Genomic DNA, 11,861 nt, shown 5'->3' on the forward strand with positions numbered 1-11,861 from the left:
TATTACCCGGGTTACACTCACAAACCCACACGGGAGCCTGCACCGTCACTGACATTTTAGTGTCGCCTCTTACAATCAGACGGTGATTACAGACAACGCCACGGAGGACACGGAGGCCGCGGCCACCCCGAGCCCCTCCCCGCGCTCCCTTGTCCCTCAGGGTGGCGGCCGCGGCGCGCGCTCCCCTCAGCCCCGCCGCCACCGACCTGCCCCAACCGGCCGCGACCGGTTTGGAACCGCCAACCCCCCTCGCGCCCCCGCCCCCTCCCGCCTAAAACGTCACTACCGCGCGCCGCCGCGTGACGTCAGAGGCGCGCCGGGCGTTGCCATGGAGGCGGTGGGCGCCGGGGAGGAGGAGGCGGACGAGTGGCTGCTGCAGTCGCTGCGCCTGTGAGGGACCCCCGGCCCCGGCCCCGGCCCCGGCCCCGGCCCCGGCCCCGGCCCCGGCCCCGGCCCCGGCCCCGGCCCCAGCCCCAGCCCCGGCCCCGGCCCCGCCAACCTCCGCTCCCTCCTTCCCTCCTTCTCCCCGCAGGTACGAGGACCTGCACACCTTCGAGCTCCAGGCTCCCACCCGCGTTATCGAATGGGCCCGGGGGAACCGTGAGTGCAGGGCTGGGCTGCGGGGAGGAGAGGGGCTGGGCCGGGCCTCCGGCGGGGTTAGGGTGGCTGGGCCGAGCTGGGGCCCTCGGGGAAGGAGGAGGCCAAGGGCTGGGTCGAGCCAGGGCCCTGGGGGGAGGGAAAATGGCCACGGGGCCGGGCCAGAGCCACTGAGGAGGGGAGAAGTGGGGCCATGGGGTTGGGCTGGATCAGGACCTCAGAGGGGAGATGTAGGGCCAGGACCCAGGGCTCAGTGCTGGGGCCAGTTCTGTTCAGTATCTTTATGAATGGTCTGGATGAGGGGATCGAGTGACCCCTCAGTGAGTTCGCAGACGACACCAAGTTGGGCGGGAGTGTTGATGTGCTGGAGGGCAGGAAGGCTCTGCAGAGGGGTCTTGACAGGCTGGAGCGATGGGCCGAGGCCACTGTGTGAGGGGCAACAAGGGCAAGTGTCGGGTCCTGCCCTTGGGGCACAACAACCCCCTGCACCGCTACAGGCTGGGGGAAGAGGGGCTGGAAAGTGCCTGGGGGAAAAGGACCTGGGGGTCTTGGTCGATGGCAGCTGAAGATGAGCCAGCAGTGTGGCCAGGTGGCCAAGAAGGCCACCAGCATCCTGGCTTGTGTCAGCACTAGTGTGGCCAGCAGGACTAGGGCAGGGATCGTCCCCCTGTGCTCGGCACTGGTGAGGCCGCACCTTGAATCCTGGGTGCAGTTTTGGGCCCCTCACGACAAGAAAGACCTTGAGGTGCTGGAGCGAGTCCAGAGAAGGGCAACGGGGCTGGGGAAGGGTCTGGAGCACAAGTGTGATGGGGAGCGGCTGAGGGACCTGGGGGTGTTTAGCCTGGAGAAAAGGAGGCTGAGGGGAGACCTTCTCGCTCTCTACAACTGCCTGAAAGGAGGGTGTAGCGAGGGGGGGTCGGTCTCTTCTCCCAGGGAACAAGTGATGGGACGAGAGGAACCGGCCTCAAGTTGTGCCAGGGGAGGGTTAGATTGGAGATCAGGGACAATGTCTTCATGGAAAGGGTTGTCAAGCACTGGCACAGGCTGCCCAGGGCAGTGGTGGAGTCCCCATCCCTGGAGGGATTTAAAAGCCGTGTAGATGTGGTGCTGAGGGCCATGGGTTAGTGGTGGCCTTGGCAGTGCTGGGTTAAGGGTTAGACTTGATGGTCTTAAAGGTCCTTCCCAACCCAAACGGTTCTGTGGTTCTGTGACCCCAGGAGTGGGGCCAAGTGGCTGGGGCTGTACTGGAGTTCAGCCTGGGCTGGGGCTCTGGGTTCAGCAGGCACCGTACTATGACTCGGGGGTCTGGCTCAGGGAGGGTGGGCCAGGCTGGACGGGGGGATCCCTCACTGTGTCCCTCATTCTTCATCCCTACCTCCAAGGTGTCTACGTAGCTGGGTATGGACTGTCCGGTGGGAACGAGATCCTGCAGCTGCTCCCACCGCCAGCGCTCCAGGTGAAGGAGACCCAGGTGGGTGTTGCAGCCAGGGTGGCTCCAGGTCGCTCTGTCCTCCTTGGCATGGTACCTTCAGAGACCAGCTGGGTGTCACAAGCTGTACCTGGTCTCTGTTGCTCTGACAAGGGCTTGGCCAGGTCTTGAGGAGCTTTGGTTGAAAGGTAAAGCACATAAGTCACTTGGCTGCAGTCCAGGTGTAATCCTGCTGCTCTGGAGGCACCTTGTGCTGTGAAAACTTCATCTCCAGCTGTGTGAATGAAAGCGTTTCATGGGGAAATAGGACAGATGAAATATTTTGGGATCCTTCAGGCCTGTAGCTCCTGTTGAAACAGGCATTGCTGGACAGGCAAGAGCTTTACTGAGAGTTTGTCTCCTGTCTGTTGTCTTTTTTTTGTGGTAACTGACAAGTTCTGCACCATTAGGTGGGAAGAAATGACTTTGCCTCTGATTCCTAGGGCCTGTGTCCAGAGAGAGATTTCAAGGTGGAATGTGGTGGATTTTCAAACCGCCCCGTGTACAGCCTGAAACATGTGCCAGACACCAGGTATGGCCACAGGGTTCTTTCAGTGCATTCTGGAGATGGAGAGGGGGCTTGTCCACTGGGAGAGAGCTCCTTTTCCTTGCCTGCTTCCCAACCTGGGATCAATCCTGCCACCTCTAAGAGCAGAAACTGAAGCTGCTGCTGGATAACTTGAATCCTCAGCTTCTTCCAGAAGGGAACCGTGGGGGCTGCTGACGTTGGTGCTGCCTCTCCTTGCTCTGCCTTTTCCATCCCTTCCTCTGCATTTGGCGTGGCGTGGAGGTGCTCAGCAGGCAGAGCAGGATGCTAGTGGCTGCTGCCACCGCTCTGTAAGTCCCTGCGTGTGCAGGGTCAGGGTTTTTTTCCTGCTGTGGGTTGTAGACCGAGCAAACACGCTTCCCTCTGGCTGATTCGTGTCACTCCTTCAGCTCTGTCCTCCCACACAAGCCCCCGTTGCTGCTTTGGGGCTCTTTGTACCACTCTTTTGGAAAATGGGCTAATTAAATGCCATTTAATTTAATTAAATGCCAGGAGTGTCTTTGCCTGGGCTGTGTAAAGCACCCTGGCATGAGGAGTTGTGGGATTATGGTCCTCATGGCCCCTTCTCTGCCCCAAGCAGAGGCAGGAGCTCCTGAGCACAGGAGGAATGGCAGACCAGGGGGAAAAAAAAAAGGCTGTTCTCTGCTCCTAAAGAGTTTTGTTGGGGTTCTTTTTGTTTCCTCAGCTTGCTGGTGACAAGTGGACCACCAGACAGCTCCCTCCAGGTCTGGCAGGTGTCAGCAGAGGACTCTGGTAAGGGAACATGTCTCTGAGCTTGACTAGTTTCTCAATGTAGTCCTTGCATCAAGCATCTCTAGCTTCCCCTTCTTTCTGGGTGTAAAACAAGCAGAGGAGTGCCAAGTCCTGAGGGGCTGCCCTTGTGTGGCACGGGCTGGAGGAGGGCACGAGACAAGTGGCTACACCAGTTCTGGTGGCTTGGAAAGAAATGGACTTGGTGGCACAAACCTCATGAGGGAATGAGGAGGTTTAGGCCTGTCACAGTGGCTTTGCACTTATTTGTGAGCTGTTACTCACATCTCTGGAGGGGTTTAAGAAAAGCCTGGACATGGCCCTTAGTGCCCTGGTCTAGTTGCCATGGTGGTGTCAGGGCAATGGTTGGACTCGATGATCCCAGAGGGCTCTTCCAACCTCATTGATTCTGTGATTCTGTGAAATAAAGAGCTCCAAACGTCACCTTTCAGGTTCTCCAAGCCTGTGTCTGCCTGCTTCTAGAAAAGGATTGCCGTTGCTTCGTTTCCTCTTGTGAAATACTTTGAAACCACCAGAAAGGAAGTGGAAAATGTTGTTAGAAGTTTTCTTATTCTTTTTTATTATTGAAAATAAACATCTTGATTCGCAGCTTCCCATGCAGTTTGCTAGATTTTAAATCATAGAATCACAGACTGGTTTGGGTTGGAAGGGACCTTAAAGCCCATCCAGTTCCACCCCCCTGGCACGGGCAGGGACACCTTCCACCAGACCAGGTTGCTCCAAGCCCCATCCAACCTGGCCTTGAACACTGCCAGGGAGGGGGCAGCCACAGCTTCTCTGGGCAACCTGGGCCAGTTGTTAGTCCCTGCTGGATGTGTTGGAAAAAGTGGTTTTATTCTGGAAAGGGGGTTAGTCATAATTGGATTTCACAGAATCACAGAATCAATGAGGTTGGAAGAGCCCTCTGGGATCATCGAGTCCAACCATTGCCCTGACACCACCATGGCAACTAGACCAGGGCACTAAGGGCCATGTCCAGGCTTTTCTTAAACCCCTCCAGAGATGGTGACTCCACCACCTCCCTGGGCAGCCCCTTCCAATGGCTAATGACCCTTGCTGAGAAGAAATGCTTCCTAATGTCCAACCTGAACCTCCCCTGGCCAAGCTTGAGGCTGTGTCCTCTTCTCCTATCACTAGTTGCCTGGGAGAAGAGGCCGACTCCCACCCCACTACAACCTCCCTTCAGGTAGTTGTAGACTGCACTAAGGTCACCTCTGAGCCTCCTCTTCTCCAGGCTAAACACCCCCAGCTCGCTCAGCCGTTCCTCGTAGGTCAGACCCTCCAGACCCTTCTTATTGGTTGAGTGGGTCACTTTTAGCTTTATGAGGCTGTGAAACAGCTTAGTCTTGTGGATTACTTGACTCTTGATGTGTTTTACAGCTGTTTACATCTCTTTCCAACAGATGTTATTAAATCTGTAGGTGCCATACCTACAGAAAATGGTACTGGGCAACCTTGGGCTAAAATTGCGACCATTTCGGCCAGAGCCCCGTGGGTCCTTCACGGCTCAAGACTCAACAGTGTCCAAATTACAGAGGTTGAATCGAGGAAAAACATCTACATGGCAGGTATTCAACCAGTCTAATGTCTGATTTTGGAAAGTGAGGGTTTGGGTAAAGCAAGGGTGACTGCTCGAGTGGCAAATGGGTGGGTACTTCCAGGCATTGCCAAAGGGTATGAAGATATTTGGAGAAAGTACTTTGTCTTGAGGAGATGTTACGATGCTCTGGTCCATCTCCAGCTTCTCACTACTCCTGTGACAGTGATTTCTCAGGCTTCTGCCCCAGATCTGTGCCCTAGGAGAGCTCCGTAGGTTGTTTCAGTGCGAATAACCGGGCTAGCAGATGGCTGCTGTATGTGTTGGCCCAAACAAGGGAGGTGCTGGCCCCAGAGTGACATCACTTGGGGTCGTTGAAATTGGCATCAACTTCAGAGCGAGCTCTGTGTTAGTTACTCTGTGATCAGTCTAACGGGAGGGGGATCATGCCAGCCTTGTTAAACCAGCCCCACCTTCCTCGAGGTGTTGAATCCAGGTCTGGTTTGTTGGGGGTCCTGGAGACCACCTGCCTTCACCTACACAGTAAGACTCAGTCACAGAATTCACAGAATCAATGAGGTTGGAAGAGCCCTCTGGGATCATCGAGTCCAACCATTGCCCTGACACCACCGTGTCAACTAGACCAGGGCACTAAGTGCTGAGCAACAGGAAGATCTGTCTGTCACTGCTCTGCTGTGTCCCCGTGCCACAGGGACTCACGTGGGTCCCACTGCTGAAGGGTAGGGCTGAAGGCATCTGCTGGCAGAGCCCTGCTCTGTGTCAGGTCCCCCATGAGAGCTCGAACAGGGCTAGTGTTGGTGGTGGGCCTGCCTGTCCCCTCTGCCTGGGTGTCAGCTTTTCATAGAATCATACCATAGAAGGGTTTGGTTTGGAAGGGACCTTAAAGCCCATCCAGTTCCAACCCCCTGCCACGGGCAGGGACACCTTCCACCAGACCAGGTTGCTCCAAGCCCCATCCAACCTGGCCTTGAACACTGCCAGGGAGGGGGCAGCCACAGCTTCTCTGGGCACCCTGGGCCAGGCTCTCACCACCCTCACAGCCAAGAATTTCCTCCTAATATCTCATCTCAATCTCCCCTCTTTCAGTTTAAAACCGTTCCCCCTCGTCCTGTCACTCCATGCCCTTGTCAAAAGCCCCTCTCCAGCTTTCCTGTAGCCCCTTCAGGTACTGGAAGGTGCTAGAAGGTCTGTAAGGTTTTAAGGGGTACAGACTGTGCCTGCTCCACATGGATCCTGTGCAGCGATAATTCTCGAGCAGGCTGGCGGTCTGTGCTGCTGGCTCTCTTGAAGAACTAACCAGCATTGCTTGAAAGCTGCTTCCAGGGACAAGGCTAGAAATCTGCTTTCTCATAGAATCACAGAAGCGTTTTGGTTGGGAAGGACCTTTAAGATCATCGAGTCCAACCATTAACCCAGCACTGCCAAGGCCACCACTAACCCATGGCCCTCAGCACCACATCTACACGGCTTTTGAATCCCCCCAGGGATGGGGACTCCACCACTGCCCTGGGCAGCCTGTGCCAGTGCTTGACAACCCTTTCCATGCAGACATTGTCCCTGATCTCCAATCTAAACCTCCCCTGGGGCAACTTGAGGCCGGTTCCTCTTGTCCCATCACTTGTTACCTGGGAGAAGAGACCGACCCCCCCTCGCTACACCCTCCTTTCAGGCAGTTGTAGAGAGCGAGAAGGTCTCCCCTCAGCCTCCTTCTCTCCAGGCTAAACCCCCCCAGGTCCCTCAGCCACTCCCCATCACACTTGTGCTCCAGACCCTTCACCAGCCCCGTTGCCCTTCTCTGGACTCGCTCCAGCACCTCAAGGTCTTTCTTGGAGTGAGGGGCAGGATTACAGCAGAGAAGCTCCTCATGGCACCTGAGATCTGCCTCTCTTTCCTAGGCTCCAGAAGCAGCGAGGAGCTCAGCGGCCTGGCCTTCCTGGACTGCAACACCCTGCTCCTGTGCTGTGCCGAGGGGCAGCTGTGCCTGGCTGACGTTCGGCGGCCGCAGAGTCCCTTGGAGGCTGTGTCCGTCCCCTCGGCGCCGTGTGGCGAGCGGTGGTGCATGGGAGTCGGGCGCACACCTCAAGGCTCTGACTCAAGCTCCCAGCCCGTAGCTCGCCTCTCGAGCGGAGGACACCTCACCCTTACAGACCTAAGGAAAACCTCCGAGCCCTTGGCCTCGGCCAAGTGCAGAGTTCCCTCTCCCAGCTCGGGTGCGGAGTTCCTCTGCGTCTCCTGGGCTCCTGCTCTGGAAGGCTGCCTCGCTGTTTCAGGTAAGTGCTTTGGGCAGAGATCTCCTCTCCTGGATGCTTCACCCCATCTTTAAACACCCCACTTAGGGAGCTGTTGGTCAGAGCTTCTGGAGCCAGCGGCATGGTGAGCTCATCATCCTCTGCAGCTGCCTCCCCTGCTTACAGAATGGGCCTGGATGGGTGCTGGGGGACTCCTGCTTCCCTCCTGGGAGGACAAAGACCCCAAGCCCTCAGCAGACACTGCCCTGATAGTGCCAGTGACAGCCTGGCCGTGGGGATACTGCGCTGATAAGGCTGATAAAACTGATAAGAGCGAGACTGCCTCTTGGCCAGAGCATTGCAAATTCAGATGAGTGAATCTGCAAGCTTGTTGGATCTGGCCCATGTTCTCCCCAGGAGACAAGCTCCTTGGAGGCTTGGCTGCTCTGCTGTCACAGATTGTCCCTCTGGGCCTGTGTCCCCATTTCTGTCTCAGCAGCCCTGCTGGGAGGTGAGCATGAGCCCAAGAGGACTAGAGCAAAACTAGAGTTGCAGTCTACAACTACCTGAAGGGAGGTTGTAGTGAAGTGGGAGTTGGCCTCTTCTCCCAGGCAACCAGCGATAGGACAAGAGGACACGGCCTCAAGCTTGGCCAGGGGAGGGTCAGGTTGGACATGAGGAAGCATTTCTTCTCAGCAAGGGTCATTAGCCATTGGAAGGGGCTGCCCAGGGAGGTGGTGGAGTCACCATCTCTGGAGGGGTTTAAGAAAAGCCTGGACATGGCACTTAGTGCCCTGGTCTAGTTGCCATGGTGGTGTCAGGGCAATGGTTGTACTCGATGAGCCCAGAGGGCTCTTCCAACCTCATTGATTCTGGGATTTAGTTCTGCAATCTCTCTGATTCCCTTTTATTCAAGGTTTTGATGGGACCGTGCACGTGTACGAGGCGCAGAGCTGGGACAGCTCTGGCAGGGAAGCGGAGCCCATCTTCGTTCACAAAGGCCACGCGCTGGGTGGAGGGGACGGCAGCGGCAGCCCTCCCCTGGTCACAGTCCACACGTGGCACCCGCAGAAACCAAGAACTTTGTTGTCAGCTGCAAGCGACGGTTCCCTGCACGTTTGGGACTGGGTTCGGTCTTGTGGGAAGTGTGGGTAGATGGTGCTTTGTGGTGTGTTTCCTGTCTGTGTTCTCGTTTGCGTAGGCTGCGAGTATCTGTTTGCCTGCACATACTGCTTTGAGACACTTGTAGTGAACGGAGCCAACTGTAAAGAGTTCTGGTTTAATACAGTAAAAATTTTAATCATGTTACTTGTTCTGTGTACCAGCCTTCAGGTGATCGCTGTGGCTGGGTGGTAGCCCCGAGCTCTGGTTGTGGCTGCTAGCAGAGAACATCCTGCTGGCATTTCATTGTAGACCCATGGCGTTGTCTGCACCACCCAGTTTGGAAGAATCATAGAATCAGACTGGTTTGGGTGGGAAGGGACCTTAAAGACCATCTAGTCCCAACTCCCTGCCACGGGCAGGGACACCTTCCACCAGACCAGGTTGCTCCAAGCCCCATCCAACCTGGCCTTGAACACTGCCAGGGAGGGGGCAGCCACAGCTGCTCTGGGCAACCTGGGCCAGGGTCTCACCACCCTCACAGGCAAGAATTTCTTCCTCAGATCTCATCTCAATCTCCCCTCGTTCAGTTTAAAACCGTTCCCCCTCGTCCTGTCACTCCATGCCCTTGTAAGAAGTCCCTCTCCAGCTTTCCTGTAGCCCCTTCAGGCACTGGAAGGTGCTAGAAGGTCTCCCCGGAGCCTTCTCTTCTCCAGGCTGAACAGCCCCAGCTCTCCCAGCCTGTCTCCAGAGCAGAGGGGCTCCAGCCCTCTGAGCATCTTCGTGGCCTCCTCTGGACTCGCTCCAACAGCTCCGTGTCCTTCTTGTGTTGGGGGCCCAGAGCTGGACGCAGCACTGCAGGGGGGGTCTCCCGAGAGCGGAGCAGAGGGGCAGAATCCCCTCCCTCGCCCTGCTGGCCACGCTGCTGGGGATGCAGCCCAGGACACCGTTGGCTTTCTGGGCTGCCAGCGCACGTTGCTGGCTCCTGGTGAGCTTCTCGTCACCCATCACCCCCAAAACAGACAAAAATGTTGGAGGAAATGGGCCATCCTGTGGCGTATTTAACCCCCTGTTTTCCAGGCACAAAGCACCAGGGGGAGGCTGTACACCCCACGGGCTGTTGGTATTTCATCTCCTGTGTGTCACGAGTAGTGGCCTCCACTCAGGAAGTGTCAGCGCAAACGCAGCCTGCAAAAGGAAGAGGAACAACCTCCTCAGCCCCAGCTTTGCCCTCCCCCCGTGTAACTGGAGAGCACCCAGTCTCAGCAAAGGCGTTGGTATCTTGTTGGCTCTTTTCCCACTAACTGCAAGTTTAAATTTGATCGAGCTGATGTGATTTCCTGGGCCTGAGGAAGTCAGGCGATGACTCTTGCAACGCCTACGCTGTTACCAAGGTGTTACTTGGTGGGGGGGAAAAAAAAACTGTGTCTGCTCCTTCTGAAGCTGAGATGAGAGGGGGGCGGAGGGCAGGCGAGGTGGGTGAGGTGGGGTGAAGGTTGTACGTTGGGAGGAGGGTTCTTGAAGGCGCTGGGAATGGGGTGTGCTGAACTGCGCTGTGTCATGGCAACGGCTGTGTGCCTGCGGGGGCTGCAGGGAAACCTGCTGCTGTCCACGAGACAATGCAGGGAGCTCCATGCTGCTCGCCTCGCAGGTCTCCTCCCAGCACAAGCCACGGGGGCTCTTCCACTCCACACCCAAAACTATCCCTGCCTACGTGGCGGCGTGGGAAATGGGGGAGCGTGTCCTGCTCGAGACCGTGGAGTTTGATGCTTTGTCACCTACCATAGGTCTGTGGCACCACCACACAATCCCAGAATGGTTAAGGGTGGGAAGGGCCCTCTGGAGATCACCCAGCCCAACCCCTGCCCAAGCAGGGTCACCCAGAGCACGTTGCACAGGGTCGTGTCCAGGCGGGTTTGAATATCTCCAGAGAAGGAGACTCCCCCCTCCCTGGGCAGCCTGTGCCAGGGCTCTGGCACCCTCACACCAAAGAAGTTCCTCCTCATATTCAGATGGAACTTCCCGTGTCTCAGTTTGTGCCCGTTGCCCCTTGTCCTGTCGCTGGGCACCACTGAGAAGAGTCTGGCCCCATCCCCTTGACACCCCCCTGAGGTATCTGTGAGCATTGATAAGATCCCCCTCAGGCTGCTCTTCTCCAGCTGAACAGCCCCAGCTCCCTCAGCTTCTCCTCGTAGCAGAGATGCTCCAGCCCTTGGACCATCTCCGTACCCTCTGCTGGACTCTCTCCAGTAGCTCCTGATCTTTCTTGAACTGGGGGACCCAGAACTGCCCACAGTTACTCCAGGTGTGGCCTCAGCAGGGCCGTGTAGAGGGGGAGGAGAACCTCCCTTGACCTGCTGCCCACACTCTTCCTCATGCACCCCAGGACACCATTGGCCTTCCTGGCCCCAAGGGCACATTGTTGGCTCATGGTGAGCTTGGTGTCCCCCAGAACTCCCAGGTCCTTCTCTGCAGAGCACCAGCAGCAGCAGTTGCTGTACCAGCAAAGAAAAAAGCCTGTTTGAGCCCAGGAGGAGCTGCGCACTCATGCAGGGATGCCTGGTCCTCCTTACCGTCCCTGGAGGGTCCCCAGCAAAACCAGTCCAGCTGTGCCCATGTGAAACTGGTATGCCAGGGGTCTGAGGGGATTTCTGCCCCAGCTAGGAGGGCTGCTGGCTCTCCAGTCTCTACATCTGCTGGTGGGTGTCTTCCTGCCTGCTGTGGCAGAGCACAGCGTGCCCTTCCCCTGCACAGAGACCTCAAGGTTCATGAGTTTAGGAGGTGGCTTTTCTGGCCTGAGGCTGGCACTGGGTGCAGTCCCAGGAAGGGTGGCATGTGTCTGATGGGTACACAGGCATGGAGGGTTCCCCAGGTGGGATCCTGGCACTCGAGGGCTCTTTTTTGAGCAGCCCTGGGAGATGTGGCAAACTGAGGTGCACACCTCAGCTGCCGCAGCTCCTCTTGGCTCCTCCACAACATTTAGATGGAAACACCCACCAGGGTGAGGGTCTGCCCTTGGATCTGAGGAGGTGGGATGACCACTGCAGCCCATCCCAGCAAGCAGACTTCGTCTTCCTTGCTGTCTCCTTCGCGGGGACGTGCTGGAGGAGCTGCCAAGCAGAAGGAGCAGAGCCAAGCCTGACCCTGTCCCATGTCACGGTGATGTAGGTAGCGCAGAGAGGACAGGGAAGCAAATTTGCTTGGCTTGCTGGAGAAATGGGGCTTGAGCAACAGCACAGTTTGTACTCATCTAAACTTCCCTTTTTTTTTTCCCCAAAATAACTTAAGCTTGAACCAGATCTGACAGGGGACTGGAGACGTCCCAAACATGAAGTACTCACAGCTGCCGTGGAAAGGGATGATGCACAGAGGAGGGATCTCCCTTGAAACGTGACGCTGGAGAACTTCCATGGAGTGATCAGGTCATTTCTCCTGGAAATGCACCACGTGGACCTTGGGGCAACGCCTGAACGTTTGATCAGAGGGTCTGGTTGTGTGGCTGTGGAAACCTTGGTGTTGCTGGAGCCAGGTTTGCCCTTGGTGGGGAAGGTTGGGATGGCTCCTGCCTCCCCCGAGATGGACCCACTTAAG

At 56.9% G+C, this 11,861-nt stretch overlaps 1 protein-coding gene across 1 annotated transcript; it reads left to right on the forward strand.

The window, feature by feature from the left end:
* Nucleotides 1-321: 321 nt before the first annotated feature.
* Nucleotides 322-8,477, forward strand: WDR73 (WD repeat domain 73). The gene is made up of 8 exons (XM_068419151.1): nt 322-390; nt 533-600; nt 1,980-2,068; nt 2,509-2,597; nt 3,298-3,365; nt 4,787-4,951; nt 6,837-7,211; nt 8,086-8,477. Exons 1-8 carry the CDS (start codon nt 329-331, stop codon nt 8,322-8,324), a joined length of 1,155 nt encoding a protein of 384 aa, XP_068275252.1. The 5' UTR covers nt 322-328; the 3' UTR covers nt 8,325-8,477.
* The last annotated feature ends 3,384 nt before the right edge of the window (nt 8,478-11,861 follow it).

Source organism: Nyctibius grandis, chromosome 2 (assembly GCF_013368605.1).
Source record: "Nyctibius grandis isolate bNycGra1 chromosome 2, bNycGra1.pri, whole genome shotgun sequence".
Classification (NCBI taxonomy): domain Eukaryota; kingdom Metazoa; phylum Chordata; class Aves; order Nyctibiiformes; family Nyctibiidae; genus Nyctibius; species Nyctibius grandis.